The 19,932-nt window shown below is 41.0% G+C and overlaps 1 protein-coding gene across 1 annotated transcript in view; it reads left to right on the top strand.

Moving 5' to 3' along the window:
* Positions 1 to 19,932, top strand: part of TTBK2 (tau tubulin kinase 2) — a 123,758-nt gene that overhangs the window by 3,110 nt on the left and 100,716 nt on the right. Inside the window, exons 2-3 of the mRNA XM_049782461.1 lie at positions 16,723 to 16,858; positions 19,517 to 19,664. Of these exons, the coding sequence (XP_049638418.1) occupies positions 16,790 to 16,858; positions 19,517 to 19,664 (217 nt within the window). The 5' untranslated portion in view covers positions 16,723 to 16,789. The remainder of the gene's footprint in view (positions 1 to 16,722; positions 16,859 to 19,516; positions 19,665 to 19,932) is intronic.

Here is a 19,932-nt window from a genome sequence, read left to right as displayed (position 1 = left end):
TAGTCTCAATTTCAGGAGGGAGAAAACCTAACCTCTTGATGAGATATGCAGCATAATCACACTTGAAAGGAAAGTGTGGGGGCCGGCAAGGTGGCGCTAGAGGTAAAGTGTCTGCCTTGCAAGCGCTAGCCAAGGAAGGACCGAGGTTCAATCCCTGGCATCCCATATGGTCTCCCCAAGCCAGGGGCGATTTCTGAGCGCTTAGCCAGGAGTAACCCCTGAGCATCAAACGGGTGTGGCTCAAAAAAAAAAAAAAAAGAAAGAAAGGAAAGTGTGTTTCGTATGGAAGGGATTGTGGCTATTGTACAATATACTAAACCACTATAAATCCTGTCTAACTCTAAAAGAAATGTCATATGATTACTCTGTTTCATATTGACCTCTCAGTTCTGGCTTATCCTATCATGTCTGATTTGTCATGTGTTATTTCAAGCAATTTGATGTTTAGTCTCTATATGTAATTTTTTTTTTTTTGTTTCGTTTTTGGGCCACACCCGGCAGTACTCAGGGGTTCTCCTGGCACTGTGTTCAGAAGTTGCTCCTGGAAGGCCCTGGGACCATATGGGATGCCAGGATTTCGGGTCGGCTGTGTGCAAGGCAAACACCCTTCCGCTGTGCTATTGCTCCGGCCCCTCTCTATATGTATTTTTTTTTTCAGAGATCATGCCTAGTAGGGCTCAGGAGACCATATAGGGTACCAGAATCCAGATTAATTGTGCGAAGCAAGCACCCTACCCACTGTGCTGTCGCTCCAGTTCTCTCATGCCAAATACTTTAGTTTAGGGGTATGAAAATTGTAAAGTTTAAACATAAAGAGGATCATTGGTCATAAATGTATGAAGAAATATTTATAGGAAGTCAAGTCTAAAGAACAGTACTAAATATGGAAAGGGGAATTTGAAACTACCCCAAAAGACAGTATCAATAAACGCTTACCTGTTCATAATAACAGACTATTTGGAAGACTGCTGCTTTGGCATGCATATTATGCTTAGTGAGTTTCTTTTGGGATGTCCTAACCCTGAACTCCTTATGCTATATGTCACTTTAGGAATTCCAGTGCCCTGACAAACCTGGGAGTGGTTCATCATAGTCCTAGGATTCATTAGGCAAAATACCCTGCTAAGAGATATTTCTGAGGTGTGTCTTCTAAGCTGGGGTGGCGAACACGTGGCTCTCGAGCCGCATGCGGCTTCTGGCCAAAATGAATGCGGTTCTTTGCCTCTTTTTTTTTTTTTTTTTTTGGTTTTTGGGCCACACCCGGCATTGCTCAGGTATTACTCCTGGCTGTCTGCTCAGAAATAGCTCCTGCCAGGCACGGGGGACCATATGGGACACCGGGATTCGAACCAACAACCTTAGGTTCTGGATCGGCTGCTTGCAAGGCAAACGCCGCTGTGCTATCTCTCCGGGCCCCAGTTCTTTGCCTCTTATCATGATTTTGTATACTGTGGCTTTTGCCAAGTTTGGATTTTGTTCTGCTGCTTCTGAGGAGGGACCTCTGAGGAGAAATTTCCGAACGTGTAGTCCCGCTTCCAGGCTGTGTCCTCTCGTCTCCCATCCCTCGGAAACAACTGCAGGGGCCAGCGAGCGGGGAACCCGTGTGTCACATGTTGGGTCACATCTTGCCGTTAGTTCTTCGTGTGGAAGACGCAGCACACCCTCACCATCATTGCAGGATTTTTACCCTCACTCAAAATGGCAAAATGCAATATGTGTTTAATATATTATTGGTAAAATTAGATGCTTTTGTGTGAGTGTTTGTCTGTTTTGGCAGGTCACTGCATGGTGTGGCTCTCTGACTCTCACAGTTTAAATGTTTGGCTCTTTGTGTCGAACTTGTTCGCCATCCCTGTTCTAAGCAATGCTCAGGAGATTAGAACTAGACAGTTTTCAGCCAGCTATGAAACAGTTTCAGTGCAGGGATCCAACGATGCTTGGTGCTGCTTAGCCTTGCAATACTGAATATTACCCAGATATCTATAGTGGTGCTTGAGCACATCCAGGGATATATTTAGATATACTTGTTGGACCCTATGCTGTCAGGGATCAAAGCAGGGTTAGCCACAAGCAAGGCAAATGCCTTTTATTCTGTACTATCTTTTCAACTCCAACGTTTAATTTTTTTCTACCTTTGGTAGTAATTTTTTTGAGGGGGTTTGGTTTTTGGGCCACACCCGGCAATGCTCAGGGGTTACTCCTGACTCTATGCTCAGAAATCACTCCCGGCAGGCTTGGGGGACCATATGGGATGCTGGGATTCGAACTACCGTCCTTCTGCATGCAAGGCAAATGCCCTACCTCCATGTGATCTCTCCGGCCCCAATTTTGCTTTTCTTTTTATACCTGGGATTCAAATCAGACTCTCACACATCTGAGGGCATGTATTTCTGTTTGTTTTGTTTTGGGGGGTGTCATCTGGGCAGTGCTCAGGGCTTACTTATGGCGCTATGCTCTTTCAGAGATTACTCCTGGCGGTGCTAGGGGAACCACATGTGATGCTGAGGGTTGAATCTGAGTCAACCACATGCAAGGCAAGTGCCTTCCTGCTGTATTTTTTTTTATTTTTTGGGGATTTTGGGGTTTGGGGCCACACCCATCAGTGCTCAAGGATTATTCTTGGCCTTGTGCTCAGAAATCACACCTGGCAGAGATACCGGAGATCGAACTTGGGTCCATCCTGTTCGGCCATTTACAAGGCAAATGCCCTACTGCTATGCTATTGTTCTGGCCCCATCACTTATTCTTTTATTCATTCAAGAGTTATTGAAAGATCCTGTAGTAGTATTATGTACAAAGTACTGAAGATAGAAAGATGAGTGGAATTTTTAATTTATTACAGTGCCATCGTACATTTTGTCCATTTCTTCAAACTGAACTTATGTTCCATGCTCAATTCATCAGTTAACTGATTTTTGTTGTTGTTGTTCTTTGTTTTTGATTATTGAACCATTACTTTGCAGAGCTCAGAACTTACTACTGGCTCTGTATTCAGGGATTACATACACAGTACTCAGGGGACCAGATGTGGTCCTGGGAATTATAACTAAAATTGGCCACATGCAAGGTCAGCATCTGAATCCCTGTTCTATTTTTGGCCATTTTATTGGTATTTTTACTTTGGGGCCACACCGCTGTGATGCTCAGGACTTAATTCTGGTCTGTACTCTCTATTTGATGTTGGAGATGGTTGTCCTTTAGTGGTGCTTGAGAGAAGAAAGGGACCTTCTCAGGGACAGTGTTAGCCTAATGATGAAGAGTTGTTTGTTCATGATTGGGGCAATCAGGATTGTATCCAGAAATTTTTGTTGTGGCTAAAGCTATACTTGGTGGCCATGTAGTGCTACGGATTGAAATCAAGGACTTGTTTAAGTTTAAGGTAGGAATATATTTTACTTTTTGAGCTATTTCCCCATCCTTGTATGTATAATTTCAATAGATTTTTAAAATTTTCTCTGAGATTCATACAATTATATGCAGCAGTAACTTTTTTCCTTTTGATTTTATAATTAGTCTATTTATTGTGATAGGTAGAATAATGGCTCCCTCAAATATATTTGTATCATAATCCCTGAAACCTTTGAAAATGTTATGTGGCAGGTGTTAGGCCTCTTGTGATGGGAAGATAATTCTTTACCATATGGATCTAATGTATATAAAGACAAAAGTACAAATAAGAGATTTGAAGATACTATACCAGTGATTTATAGATAAATGGTCCATAGATATAGAAAGGTGGAAAATAACTGCTGGTTCATGGACAGGTATATAGGACAGGTGCTGGTCCTTAGGTGTCAAATACTGAAGATATAGTTTGCATGGTTTTAAAGTCTTAGAATATGGCTGCAAGGCTTTGTAGATAGGGAGGATATAATTATGAGCCCAATAATGCAGTTATTTAGAAGTTGGACGTAGGCAAGGAAGTGAAATCTCTGCTCGAGTTTTCAGAGGAAATATTTGTGCTGATACTAGATTTTAACCCTTGTATGGAAAACTGGACTTTATATTATCAAAGTGACAAAATTTTAAGTTTGTGGTGTTTGCCACTGTGTGGCAGTTTTCTTAGGGCAATAGTAGGAAATTAGTGCAGCATTTTATCATTTTTACATGCAACAGTTCATTTTTCCTTTGCATGAGATTTTGGCATTTATGGATATTGTGACTATGAACGTGGACAAAAAACAAAAAACAAACTGAAAAAAGAGTGCTTTGAAATACATATTAGAAAAAGGGTTATAGAATAAAAGATATGTATAACTTCAGCTTTACTTTTTTGTTTGTTTGTTTTTGGGCCACACCCGGCGGTGCTCAGGGGTTACTCCTGGCTGTCTGCTCAGAAATAGTTCCTTGCAGGCACAGGGGACCATATGGGACGCCAGGATTCAAACCAACCACCTTTGGTCCTGGATCAGCTGCTTGCAAGGCAAACACCGCTGTGCTATCTCTCCGGGCCCCTCAGCTTTACTTTTTAATATAGAATTATTTTCCAAGGCATATTCCTATTTTTAGGGGGAAAAAAAGGTTTTTAGGTCACATCTTGGCAGTGCTCAGAAGTTACTCTGGGCTCTGCACTCAGGAATCACTCCTAGAGGACTTGGGGGACCATATGGACACTAGAGATTAAATCTAGGTCAGACAAATGCAAGGCAAATGCCCTACCCACTGTACTATCCCTCTAGCCTGTCCAAGATACATTTCTTTTTTTTTTTTTCGTTTTGGGTTTCACCTGGCAGCACTCAGGGGTGACTTCTGGCTCTATGCTCAGAAATCGCCCCTGGCAGGCTTGGGGGACCATATGGGATGCCGGGATTCGAACCGATGACCTTCTGCATGAAAGGCAAACGCCTTACCTCCATGCTATCTCTCCAGCCCCCCAAGATACATTTCTACCAGCAATATGAGTTGCCAGTTAAAAAAAAAATTTTTTTTTAATTGGGGCCGGAGAGATAGCATGGAGGTAAGGCGTTTGCCTTTCATGCAGGAGGTCATCGGTTCAAATCCCGGCATCCCATTTGGTTCCCCGTGCCTGCCAGGAGCAATTTCTGAGCATGGAGCCAGGAATAACCCCTGAGCACTGCCGGGTGTGACCCAAAAACGAGAAAAAAAATTTTTTTTTCATTATTTCTTTTTTATATTTAGTATAAATGCGCTATGCAGGTGGGTTCTCAAAATTTTTTTTTTTTTTTTTTTTTTTTTTTTTTTGGTTTTTGGGTCTCACCCGGCAGTGCTCAGGAGTTACTCCTGGCTCCATGCTCAGAAGTCGCTCCTGGCGAGCACGGGGGACCATATGGGACGCCGGGATTCGAACCGATGACCTTTTGCATGAGAGGCAAACGCCTTACCTCCATGCTATCTCTCCGGCCCCTGGGTTCTCAAAATTTGCTTTAAGTCACAACACATTTGGGTGCTAATTTAAACTCTAATCTAGAAATAGTGGGTGGTACTGATTTTTAATTTTCTTTTCTGATAATTTAATTTTTTGTTAACTTTAAAAGTAGTTATAAATGTTATAAATTGTGATTATAGTTGTAGAATAATAATTTTCTCTTGCTGACAGCACTTTATATGAATTTATTTAGTAGTTATATAATATGTTGAAGTCCTAGACTTCTGTTCAAACACGGTAATTTCCTTACATGAGCATTCAGGCAATATAGGAACATTTTTGGACAGTGTTATGTCTGTGAACATGACTTTTCTTTTCTTTTTTTTTTTTTTTTTTGGTTTTTCGGGCCACACTCGTTTGATGCTCAGGGGTTATTCCTGGCTAAGCGCCCAGAAATTGCCCCTGGCTTGGGGGGACCATATGGGACGCCGGAGGATGGAACCGCGGTCCTTCCTTGGCTAGCGCTTGCAAGTCAGGCATCTTAACTCTAGCGCCACCTCGCGGGCCCCATGACTTTTTTTTCTTTTGTTAAGAAACATGTAAAAGGGGCCGGAGAGATAGCATGGAGGTAAGGTGTTTGCCTTTCATGCAGAAGGTCATCAGTTCGAATCCTGGTATCCCATATGGTCCCCTGGGCCTACCAGGAGCGATTTCTGAGCATAGAGCCAGGAGTAACCCCCAAGCAATGCCGGGTGTGACTCAAAAACCAAAAAAAAAAAAAAAAACAACAACATGTAAAAAAGATAAACTTAAGCATGATTGATTAATGGCCTAAGTAATAATTACCACTTGTTGAGCACAGTGTGCTAGGAAATTGGAACAAATGAACATTTAGCATATGCTATATGAAGCTATTTTTATTTGTTTTTAATATTTTTATTGAATCACTGTGAATTACAGTTATTCATGATTGATTTTCAGGCATACAATGTTCCAACACCAAGTCCTTCTACCTTTTACCTCTACCTTTTACCATTGTCCAGTTTTCTTCCTGTCTTCCAGGAGGAAAATTTTCTTTTTGTTTTTCCCTTCTCTGCTCCACCCTTTTATTTAAAATATTTTTTTTTCTTCTTTTTATTTCTTTTCTCCTGGGCACTGCCTGTCCCACCCTTTTAAGTATTGTGGTTTATAGTTCTGTTACTGAAAAGTTCTCATGCATGTTCTTTACCTCCTTTCACTACCTATTCTTGGTGCAGCGTTACCATTTACCCCTGTCATTTTCCTAGTGATCCCTTCACTGACCTATCCCATCTCCTAGCCTTCCCCTCCCAGTTTTTCTGTTCTTTGTTTCTATTGCCTTTTTTGTTTGTTTTGTTTTGTTTTGTTTTGTTTTGTTTTTGGGCCACACCCGGCGGTGCTCAGGGGTTACTCCTGGCTGTCTGCTCAGAAATAGCTCCTGGCAGGCATGGGGGACCCTATGGGAAACCGGGATTCGAACCAACCACCTTTGGTCCTGAATCGGCTGCTTGCAAGGCAAATGCCGCTGTGCTATCTCTCTGGGCCCTGTATTGCCTTTTTGACACTGGTTATTCCCTTACTGTTTGTTTTTGTTTTGTTTTGTTTGTCACACCTGGATATAATCAGGATTTACTCCTGTTTCTGCACCCAGAGATCACTCCTGGTGGGCTTGGGAAATGGATCATATGGGTGCTGGGGCTCGAACCCATGTGGGCTGCATGCAAGGCAAGCACTCTATCCATTTTGTTGTTGATTCAGTCCCTACTACGTTTCTTGTTTATCTTTGGGTTTTGAGCCATACCCATTGGTGCTTGGGAGTTTTTCTTGGCTCTGTACTCAGGAATTAGACCTGATTGCTCGAGGGACCTGATGAGATGTCAGAGATTGAACCCAGATTAACTGCAGGCAAGACAAGTGCCTTCCCACTTTAATATTTCTCTAACTCCCTACTGTGTATCTTTATATCCAACATATGTGTGACTCATTCAGTGTCTCTTTCCCTCTGACTCATTTCACTCTGCATACTCTCCTGATTCATCCATGTAGCAGCAAATTTCATGACTTATCTTTCCATATTGATGAATAATATTTTATTTTGCATATGTATCACAGCTTCTTTATCCAGTCATCTGTTCTTGGGCACATGGGTTCTTTCCAGATACTGGGCTATTGAATAGTGCAATTAATATAGGAGTGCAGATATCCTTTCTGCATAGTGATTTTGGGCCATTGGGGTATATTCCCAGGAGTAGAATTATTTTTTTGTTGTTGTTTTTGTTTTTGGGTCACACTGGCTGCACTCGGGTTACTCCTGACTCTACGTTCAGAAATCACTCCTGGCAGGCTCAGGGGACCATATGGGATGCCGGGATTTGAACCACTGACCTTCTGCATGCAAGGCAAACGCCTTACCTCCATGCTATCTCTCCGGCCCCCTATTAAGTTCTTTAATCTGTTTTGATTTGACTTGTTCATAACATTAGAAAGGACTGAGTTTACTGTTTCTGTATGTGACCCATCAGTTTTCCAACACCACTTGTTGAAGAGACTTTTCGTGTCTCATTTTATATTTTTTGCCTTTTGTCAAAGATTAACTGTTCATATACCTGAAGGTTTGTCTCAGGATATTCAGCTGTATTCCATTGGTCTGATGGACCTGTTTTTATTCTGGAACCATGCTATGTCAATGTATGCTCTCTGTGAGATATGAAGAAGTGAAGTGTACTTCTAAATGTGGCTTTCCTACCTAGGTTTTGACACTTTGAGTTTGCAGGACTAGGGGTATGGTGTGACAGTACTAGGGCCTAGCCAGGCAGGTGGCAAAATCAAGACTTCTGAATGAGACTTCCTAGCTAAGTTTCAGGGCTTTGAGTTCATGGCTTGGTTTGGGTTAGGGAGATAGTGGGCAGTAGTAGGTCTGCTTTGCTGGGTTCCTGGCTTTTCTTCCACAGCAGTGACTTCCTGTATTGTTGTATTGCAGAGGCAGCTAACTTGAACATTCTTAAATCCTTAGTTCATCATGGGGCAGGGCAGGCCCACATTTCTCCCAGCTGAACTTTGACCAGTTTGGTAGTATGGTAACCTCTAGTCTGGGAGAGGCTGCTGACAGGGGTGCCATCACCTTCTGAGTCCACCTGAGACCTATAGCTGTCCACTCAAACTTGGTATCCCAAGTGAGGTTTTGTCCTATAGCTACTTATAATCCTTGGACACTGGTGTTATTCTTTTCCCTTTTGGGCAAGGAGGATCTCTCTAGCAGTTCTTAGGGAGATCTGGACCCTCTTATGGGGAACACCGGATCAGGTGGATCCACACCTCTGCCACTAAGGCTTGATGGCTCAGTATTCAGACTTAGTGATATTAAAGGTTCCCAGGATCACCTAGTGGTGGTAATCTGTGGGTTAATATCCTGCAGAGGTTCAAACTTGGGTTTCCCTGGCCTCTATCATGCTTTTTTTTTTTTTTTTTTTTTTTTAACCCTGACAGCACTCAGGGGTTACTCTTGGCTCTATGCTCAGAAATCGCTCCTGGCAGGCTTGGATTAGCCATGTGCAAGGCAAATGCCCTCCTGCTGCACTATCACTTTGGCCCCTCTTTTATTTTATTTATTTTTGCGTTTTGGGCCACACCTGGTGATGCTCAAGGGTTACTCCTGGCTATGCACTCAGTAATCGCTCCGTATGGGGAACCATATGGGATGCTGGGGGAATCAAACCGCGGTTCATCCTAGATTAGCGCATGCAAGGCAAATACCCTACTGCTTGTGCCACTGCTCCGGCCCTCTATTTTCCCTTTTAATCTTTTAGCTTTTTTTTTTTTAATCTGCATGTTGCTTTACAAATTGAAACTCTATTATGTCTGTCCATATGTTACTCATCTTCATAATGTGTAGGCAATACTTTCAGCATCATGGTCCAAATATGTTACTGTGATTTTTTGTTTTGTTTTGTTTTGGCTATACCCGATGTTGCTCAGGGGTTATTCTCGACTCTGATCTCAGAAATTACTTCTGGTGGGCTTGGGGGAACATATGGGATGCTGGGGATGGAACCCAGGCCATGTGCAAGGCAAACACTCTACCTTATGAACTATCTCTGGCCTCATTATTGTTCTTTTTACTCCTTATTTTAGTTGAATATGGAGATTGCCATTGTCTTTTTATATCAAATTTTCTTGCACTGAAATTGTATTATTTTCACTCTTCATTTTTTCTTGTTATTAAAGCATTGTATGACAAGGTATTGTATGCTTTGGCTTTGGGTAGGGGTTGTACATTTACTTGTGGTGTGCCAGAGATTGCACACTGTTGTTGTGACACTGAAGACACACAGCAATGTTTCTAAGATGTACTTTGCACTGGGACATGTTGGGGGTCATATGCAAGGTTGCATGCATGCATTGAGCCATGCCCCTGCCCCTGAGGATGATTATTTTTGTTATTAGTTATGAAATAAGCAAATACTGCTTTTTTTTTTTTTGGTTTTTCGGCCACACCCATTTGATGCTTAGGGGTTACTCCTGGCTAAACGCTCAGAAATTGCCCCTGGCTTGGGAGGACCATATGGGACGCAGGGGGATCGAACCGCAGTCCTGATCCTTGGCTAGCGCTTGCAAGGCAGACACCTTACTTCTAGCGCCACCTTGCCGGCCCCAGCAAATACTACTTATTTAACATTATTACTATTATAAAAACAGTTTCTTAATATTACAGATACAGTCTATGATGTGAAATTTAAACACCCTATCCACTGTGCTCTCTCTCTGGGCCCCATATCTTTTTTTTTTTTTTTAATTTCAAGGTTAATTAAAGACAACTGTTAAGCCATCACAAGGCTCAACTTGGGAAAGATCTATCTCTAAGCTCTTGTGTTGGTGTGATTCAGTTTCTTATGGGTAATGGTAGAAGGCCTCAGAACTATGCTAGCTATTACTACTGTTTTATTTCAAATCAGACATATAAAATTGTTGGCAGAAATTTACTGTTTTCTGTCATGTGGATTTTGTGTTTGGGTGACACGACAGCTAGTTTGATCAGACTAGGCAAGAGAGGAGAATCAGAGGGAGAATGTTAGCAGGTAGATGTCACAATTTTTTAATACCTTTTTTTTAAATACCTTCTGAGAAGCGATGCTTTCTCATTTTTGCTCTCTTCTATTCATTAACAAGCCGATAGATGCACTCCCACTCACAGGGAAAGGATAATAGCTTGAGATGGTATCAGTGGCAGTCAATTTAGGAGTTTAATTACCTGAGTCGCCTTATAGAATTCTGGATCTTTGCTCTAGGGGTCAGTTCTTATTTGGAACAGGTGTATTCTTGGGATTATTTCCATATTCTAAGACTCCTTCTAGGACACCACTTCTTTCTTGGACTTTAAGTTGGCACGTTAGAGAGATATAATGACAAGTATTCGACTTAGAGTTTTTTGTTTTGGGGGAATTGGGGCCATACTGTGGGCTTCATATGGCTCTGTGGTCAGAGGTTACTCCTGGTGGTGCTTGGGGGAACATGCTTTATCAGAGATTGAACTATGAGCAGCCACATGGAAGGTGAGTACCTTAACTCTTGTATTATCTCTCTGACTCATTTTATAATTCTAAGGAGTACCTTGTTGTACTTGAAGCTTAAATTTTTTATTGTAGTAAAGTATAATAAGACTTACCATTTTAAACATGCTTAATTTAATGATTAGCGGTGGTACAAGGTATATTAACATTGGTCTATTTTGGCTTTGTTCATGGATTAGCTATACTATAATTTTGTTTCTTCATTCATCTGTGTGTTAAAACGCATTTTGAGAGCAGGAGCTGAAGAGATAGCACAGAGGTTAAGGTTCTTGTCTTTTATGCAACCATATGTTAAATTCCCGGCATTGTTTGGATCCTTGATCACTTTGGAGAGCAATCCTTAAGCACAGAGCTGGAAGTATCCCCCAAGCATTGGCAGGTGTGGCTCACTGCCCTTCCCCTAAAAGGAAAAAAATTACTTTGAGCTCCTCCTTTGAACATTTTAAGATATATAATTGGATATGGAATTGCTCAATCATGTTATAATTTTATTTTTAGGGTTTTTATTTTGAGGAGTTCTAATAAAATTTACCATTGTGATGCTATCATTTTACATATTCATCAGCAATACATAAAGGTTCCAACTGATCTTTTCTAAAGCTTTTTGTGCTTGTTGTATGTGTTTGAAAATAGTAATACTAATGTTATTATAAAGTTGTTTTATTTGCATTTCTCCCATGATTAATGAAGGTGAGCAGCTTTCCATTGTACTTATATGGCCATTTATATATATATATATATATATATATGTTTTTGGGCCACACCCGTCAGTGCTAAGGGGTTACTCCTGGCTGTCTGTTCAGAAATAGCTCCTGGCAGGCATGGGGGACCCTATGGGACACCGGGATTCGAACCAACCACCTTAGGTCCTGGATTTGCTGCTTGCAAGGCAAACAGCGCTGTGTTATCTCTCCGGGCCCCATTTATATCTTATTTAGAGAAATATTTATTCAAGTTCTTTGACCATTTGGGGGAAGGAGCTGAGCGTGGTTAACATCTGGTGGTGCTTAAGATCCATCTGGTATTGAGGACTGAACTGGGTCAACTGTATGCAGGAAGTGCCTTACTCCTTATATTATCTCTCTGGCCCTCTTCCCATTTTAAAACATGCTGTTACTTTAAATTATTTTTCCCCCTTTGCCCCTACCTCCCCATGTTGTACTTGCACATGTATGTGGTTGCAGTGTGCTGGAGAGAACATACTTGGTTGCAGCACCAGGGATCCCCAATGACAGTTGCCTGGATTTCCTTTAGCATGTGTGGTAGAATGAGGATTCCAATAGTCAAGACTTCATGCCTTTTTATACTTGGTAAAGTGCCTGTTTTATCACTGGCTTTCATATTGGCTTTTATTTTGTTGAGTTGTATTTCTCTATGTATTCTGGATATTAATGCAATATCAGATAAACAATTTTCAGATATTTCCTCTAATCCCACAGGCTGCCTTTTGATTATGCTGAGTTTTTTTTTTTTTGTTTTGTTTTTTTTTTTTGCTTTTTGCTTTTTGGTTCACATCAAGTGACACTCAGGGGTTCTTCCTGGCTATGCATTCAGAAATCACTCCTGGCTTGGGGGACCTGGGGATTGAACCCTGGTCTGTACTAGGTTAGCATGTGCAAGGCAAATGCCCTACTGCTTGTGCCACTGCTCCGGTCCTGATTAATAGTATCTTTTAGTACCCACGCTTTTATTTATTTTTTTTGGGGGGGGTCACACCCAGCAGCACTCAGGGGTTCCTCCTGGCTTTACGCTCAGAAATCATTCCTTGCAGGCTCAGGGGACCGTATGGGATGCCGGGATTTGACCCACCGTGCTTCTGCATGCAAGGCAAATGCCCTACATCCGTGCTATCTCTCTGGCCCCACCAAACTTTTATTTCGATGAAGTTCAATTTTTTTTTTTTTTTGGTTTTTGGGTCACACCCAACAGCGCTCAGGGGTTACTCCTGGCTCTATGCTCAGAAATCGCCCCTGGCAGGCACAGGGGACCATATGGGATGCCGGGATTCGAACCACTGTCCTGCATGAAAGGCAAATGCCTTACCTCCATGCTATCTCTCTGGCCCCTAGTTCAATTTTTTTGCTTGATCTCATATCTAAGAAATTTTTGATAAATCCAGTATGTTTAATTTCCTCAATTTTTTCAACAAGTTTCATAATTCTTTCATTAATTTTCAGTATATTTTGTATTACTGTTTTAATGAAGATCCAACTCTATACTTTTTTGCACATGAGTTTAGACTTCTGAGAGGAGAATGCTGGGAGTTCCATGTTGTCCAGAACTGCCTGGCAGTACTAAGTTAACCTGGACAGATGGGTCCCTGAGCTAATTCCCTTGCTTCAGATTCAAATATATATATATTTTTGTTTGTTTGTTTGTTTGTTTTTTGTTTTCTGTTTTTGGGCCATACCCAGCGGTGCTCAGGGGTTACTCCTGGCTGTCTGCTCAGAAATAGCTCCTGGCAGGCACGGGGGACCACATGGGACACTGGGATTCGAACCAACCATGTTTGGTCCTGGATCGGCTGCTTGCAAGGCAAACACCGCTGTGCTATCTCTCCGGGCCCTGATTCAAATATCTTTTTTTTTTTTTGGTTTTTGGGCCACACCCGGTAACGCTCAGGGGTTACTCCTGGCTATGTGCTCAGAAGTTGCTCCTGGCTTGGGGGACCATATGGGACACCGGGGGATCGAACCGCGGTCCGTCCAAGGCTAGCGCAGGCAAGGCAGGCACCTTACCTTTAGCGCCACCGCCCGGCCCCTGATTCAAATACCTTAACACCATTTGTTGAAATGTGGTCGGCACCGTGGTTGAACTTATTTGGCCATATATGTAAGGATTATTTATTTATTTTTTTAACCTTTAAATACCGTGATTACAAATATGATTGTAGTTGTATGATTTCAGTCATGTAAAGAACACCCCCCTTCACCAGTGCAACATTCTCACCACCAATGTCCCAAATCTCCCTCCTCCCCACCCCACCCCACCCACACCTGTACTCAAGACAGGCTTTCTACTTCCCTCATTCATTCACATTGTTAGGATAGTTCTCAATGTAGTTATTTCTCTAACAGCACTCCTCACTCTGTGGTGAGCTTCATGTCGTGAACTGTATCTTCCAGCCCTCATCTCTTTTGTCTCTGAAAATTATTGCAAGAATGTCTTTTATTTTTCTTAAAACCCCTAGATGAGTGAGACCGTTCTGCATTTTTCTCTCTCTCTCAATTATTTCACTCAGCATAATAGATTCCATGTACATCCATGTACAGGAAAATTTCATGACTTCATCTCTCCTGATGGCTGCATAATATTCCATTGTGTATATATACAACAGTTTCTTTAGCCATTCATCTGTTGAAGGGCATCTTGGTTGTTTCCAGAGTCTTGCTATGGCAAATAGTGCTGCAATGAATATAGGTGTAAGGAAGGGATTTTTGTATTGTACTTTTGTGTTCCTAGGGTATATTCCTAGGAGTGGTATAGCTGGATCTATGGGAGCTCAATTTCCAGTTCTTGGAGGAATCTCCATATTGCTTTCCATAAAGGTCGGACTAGACGGCATTCCCACCAGCAGTGAAAAAGAGTTTCTTTCTCTCCACATCCCCTCCAGAACTGCTTGTTTTTCTTCTTTGTGATGTGTGCCAATCTCAGTGGTGTGAGATGGTACCTCATAGTTGTTTTGATGTGCAGGGTTAAATTTCTTAACTTTTAAAAGTAGCAGGGCTAGTGAGGTGGTGCTAGAGGTAAGGTGTCTGCTTTGCAAGTGCTAGCCAAGGAAGGACCTTGGTTCGATCCCCTGGCATCCCATATGGTCCTCCCAAGCCAGGGGCGATTTCTGAGTGCTTAGCCAGGAGTAACCCCTGAGCATTAAATGGGTATAACCCCAAAAACCAAAAAAAAAAAAAAAAAAAAAAGGCAGCGTTTTCTTAAACTTAAAAAAAACATGTTTGATATAATAAACTTACAGAAGATGATACTGTACAGGAATAACTAGTAGATGGTATCATGCATAAACATGTACATTGTTTAGCAGCCACATTGTTGGTCTAGATTCAGTGTTTAATCAGAAATTGAAAACAATGCTTTTCTAATATGTTCTTTATTAACTATGGTTATTCTCTAAGGAAAAGTAGACTTGGTTGACATTCTTGTTTTCTCCATGATATTGTTTCTATAAGAGGGAAGGGATAAATACTGTTTATTTACAAATATTTATAATAGTGATTGGTGCTTCAGAATTAATAAAAAAAACTTGGGGGGGCTTGGAGAGATAGCACAGCAGTAGGGCTTTTGCCTTGCACATAGCCAACCCAGGACCAATGGTGGTTCGATTCCTGGCATCCCATATGGTTTCCTGAGCCTGGCTGGAGTGATTTCTGAGGGCAGAGCCAGGAGGAACCCCTGAGTGCTGCCAGTGTGACCCAAAAACTAAAACAAAAAATATTTTCTTTTTGAGTGCCATTATTATTTACTTATGATATTTGTATTTTCTATATTTTCCACTTGTTATAGTTAACATTTTTGTCTCAGGTTTTCTTTTTACCTGTTAAAGTTTTGGTAATGTGTTTGCTTTCTGATTTGATAAGACATCTCATGTTCATGTGTCTAATCTAAGAAATCCATTTCTCCAAGGAACCTCATTTAAAATTGTAATTAAAATTTTCTATTTTAAGCACTTTTTTCTCTTCTATATAATGTTCTTCTGGCATTTATTTAGTTGAATCTTAATTATATTTTCTTTAATTTCTAATGTATAAATTAATTTAGACTGTCTTCCTGTTGTCTAGCTCTCTCATATAAGAACTATTCTTTTTTTTTTTTTTTTTTTTTTTTTTTTTTTGGTTTTTGGGCCACACCTGGCGGTGCTCAGGGGTTACTCCTGACTATCTGCTCAGAAATAGCTCCTGGCAGGCACAGGGGACCATATGGGACACCGGGATTCAAACCAACCACCTTAGGTCCTGGATCGGCTGCTTGCAAGGCAAACACCGCTGTGCTATCTCTCCGGGCCCATAAGAACTATTCTTGTTTTGTATGGGGCACTTCTGGTTGTGCTCATGGATTACTTTTGGTTCTGTGTTCAGAGATCATTCCTGATGGGGCTCAAGAGACCACATGGGGTCCTGGGAATTAATCCCGGGTCAGCCACATGAAAGGCAAGTACCTTACCTGCTGTACTGCCTCTCTGGCTCCAGAATTTTTCGCATTATTTGCTGTTAAACCTTTTTTATACTTTTTTTAGTTCTATATACTAGATTATGGTGTTGCTATCCATTAGTCCAATTTTTTTGCTCTAAATACAGATCAGTTCATATATAATTATCTTCTTACCTTAATTGTATTAGATTTGACAAACAACTTTTCTCTGTGACTTATTTCTGATATATTTTAAGTGTTACACAATATTGTAATTTTTTTAGCTCTAATAAATTAAAGGTTTAAGTTACACCCCATTAAATTAGAAACTATTGCAAATTTATTAGCAATGTTGTACTCAGGATATAGTGGTCTGTATTGCCACTTATACCCTGCTTGCCTTTTATTTGATCAGTTTCAGGTATTGTTAATAATATGTGTTGTAGCATAATGTCTTTGTAGTGACTTGCTATTTTACTGGCATCAGTGATGAAAAGTACTTTTTAGTATGCACTAAACCGAATTCAAAATCAAGTTTGTGGAGCTTTTTTTAAACCCTCTTTCTAACAATTCAGCCTAAGTAATATATAAAATGAGTAGTATTACTTGGTGCTGGGATGTTTGAATTAACTAGTTAGCCCTGATGAGCTGGTTCTGTTTCTGCTTTTGCAGGTTAAATGGAAACTACCCTTGGGAACTGGATGCATTTGTAGCCATTCTGCCACATCTGTGAATTGCAATGAGTGGAGGAGGAGAACAGCCGGATATCCTCAGTGTTGGAATCCTGGTCAAAGAACGATGGAAAGTGGTAAGTATATGTCAGAGAAGGGTGAGGGGAAGAGGAGGGAGTGGGAGGGAGAGGGTGACAGAAAAGAAAGAAAAGAGAAGAGAGAAGGGAAATATTATGGAAAATATTATTAAGACCATCTTTAGAATATACTACCTGCTCAACCCTGTATTCCTTCCCTAACCTATGTGTATACTTTCTTTCTTTTCTTTTTCTTTCTTTCTTTCTTTCTTTTTTTTTTTTTTTGTTTTTTTTTTGGGCCACACCCAGTGATGCTCAGGGGTTACTCCTGGCCATGCGCTCAGAAATCACTCCTGGCTTGGGAGACCATATGAAACACCTGGGAATCTAACCGTGGTCCATCCTAGGCTATTGCTGGCAAGGCGCCTTACCACTCTGTGCCACCACTCCGGTCCTATATGGACACTTTCATTATACTAAACTACATTTCAGAAGCATTGATGGTTTTATATAACTTAATTTAAAACAATGAATGCTGAGCCCGGAGAGATAGCACAGTGGTGTTTGCCTTGCAAGCAGCCGATCCAGGGCCTAAGGTGGTTGGTTCGAATCCCGGTGTCCCTTATGGTCCCCTGTGCCTGCCAGGAGCTATTTCTGAGCAGACAGCCAGGAGTAACGCCTGAGCACCGCCGGGTGTGGCCCAAAAACCAAAAAAAAAAAAAAAAAAAAAAAAAAAAAGAATGCTTTACTATTGTAAAATGACTGGGGTAACTGTCCAAGCAAGTGGAAGCAAAGATAAACAAATGTACTACATTAAACTGGGACCCTTCATTGACTAGGATACAAAGATTACCCCAAGGAATGGGAGAAACTATTCACCCAATATCCACCAGATAAGGGCTTAATAGCTAAGAAATACAAGGCACTCATAAAACTTACCAAGAAGAAAAACCATCTAGCCCCATTCAAAAATGGGAAGAAATGAAGAGACATTTCCTGAAAGAAGAAATACAGGTGGCTAAAAGGCACATGAAAAATTGCTATACATCACAAATTATCATGGAGATGCAAATCAAAACAATGAGTTATCTCACCCCACACAGACTGGCACAAAGAACAACAACCAGTGCTGGCATGGATACAATATCTGATATCTCACACCATAGTGACTGGCACATATCACAAAGAACAACAACCAGTGCTGGCATGGATGCAGGGAGAAAAGGACTCAAAAAAATTTAAAAACTGTTGTCCAGCTGTTTTGGAAAACAATATGGATATTCCTCAAAAAACTAGAAATTGAGGGGCCGGAGAGATAGCATGGGGGAAGGGCATTTGCCTTGCATGCAGACAGACGGTGGTTCAAATCCTGGCATCCCATATTGTCTCCCGACCCTGTCAGGAGCGATTTCTGAGTGTAGAGCCAGGAGTAACCCTGAGCGCTGCTGGGTGTGACCCAGAAACCAAAAAAACAAACTAGAAATTGAGCTTCCGTATGATCCAGCAATATTACTCTTGAGATATACCCTAGGGACCCAAAAACACCACACAGAAAAGCCATCTACATTCCTATGTTTGTTGCAGCACTATTTACAATAGCCAGAATCTGGAAACATCCCAAGTGCTTAAGAACAAATGAGTGGTTAAAGAAATTGTTGTACATCTACACAATGGAATATCTGCAGCCGTGAGGAAAAAGTGAAGTCATGAAATTTGCTTATACATGGTTGGACATGGAAATTATTATACTAAGTGAAATGAGTCAGGGAGAGAAGACAAAATAATCTTATTTGTGGGGGTAAGAAAAACAATAGATAATTATGTACAGTAATAATATTCAGAGACAGTAAAGATGAGGATCAGGAGGGACCAGTCCATGGTAGGAAGCTTGCCACAAAGAGTGATGAATGAATGCAGTTAGAGCAGTTAGAACGGTCCATGGTTACAGTTGGAACCAATTACTCTGGATAAGAACTGAGTGTTAAAGTGATATACATGGTACCCTTTAGTTAGAAATAGTGCAAAACTACAGTATCAAAAAAGGAGAGAGAGGAAATGGTACCTAATTTTAATTTTAAGCTACTCACTCTTAACTTTCAATTCCCCACATACACATCTCTTAATTTTGGATAAGATTTTAGTAGGTGTAAAGATATTCCATAGGTTGAAGTTTGCAAAGATTGTTTTGGAATTAAAACAATAAATTTGGTTATTGAGGAACATTTGTAAGTAGAGTCTTTCAGATAACTTTTGTTTGTTTTTTGGGGCCACACCCAGTGACACTCGGGTTACTCCTGGCTATGTGCTCAGAAATCGCTCCTGGCTTGGGGGACAATATGGGACACTGGGGGATCGAACCGTGGTCCGTCCTAGACTAGCGTGGGCAAGGCAGACATACCTTACCACTTTGTGCCAGCGCCCGGGCCCCTAGGTAACTATTTTTTATTTTGGTAACATTTCTAATTTTGTTGGCTAGATTTTAAAATGGTTTTTGATAGAAGTAATTCCTTTTTGTGAACAGATTTTTAGTAAAAGTTTTGATGTCTTGTAGGTATGTATCATCTTTTTGGTATGTACATAACTTGACAGTATTGAGAACTTTTATCATAAAAGGGGGTAATAAAATTACAGTCTTTTTATAATTATGGCATTTGAATATATTTCCAATTAGGATTTGCTAGTAATTTTTTGTGTATTCTTACTTTCTTTCCTGAACAGTTGAGGAAGATTGGGGGTGGGGGCTTTGGAGAAATTTACGATGCCTTGGACATGCTCACCAGGGAAAATGTTGCACTGAAAGTGGAATCAGCTCAACAACCAAAGCAGGTTCTGAAAATGGAGGTTGCTGTGTTAAAAAAACTACAAGGTAAGCAACTTTGTAGAGTATAACAGTTTATATTTTCTTGAACCTCAATTACATTCTCTAATTGCCAATTGAACATACCAATATCAGCTTGTGGGTCGGAGTGATAAGCACAGTGCTCGTGTGTTTGCCTTGCATGCAGCTGACCCAGGACAGAGCTGTGTTTGATTCCTGACATCCCATAGGTCCCCTGAGGCTGCCAGGAGTGATTTCTTAGCATAGAGCCAGGAGTATCCCCTGAATGCTGCTGGGTATGGCCAAACAAAAAAAC

This window comes from Suncus etruscus, chromosome 10, assembly GCF_024139225.1.
Source record: "Suncus etruscus isolate mSunEtr1 chromosome 10, mSunEtr1.pri.cur, whole genome shotgun sequence".
NCBI classification, from domain to species: domain Eukaryota; kingdom Metazoa; phylum Chordata; class Mammalia; order Eulipotyphla; family Soricidae; genus Suncus; species Suncus etruscus.
This window is presented reverse-complemented; position numbering and strand designations above follow the sequence as displayed.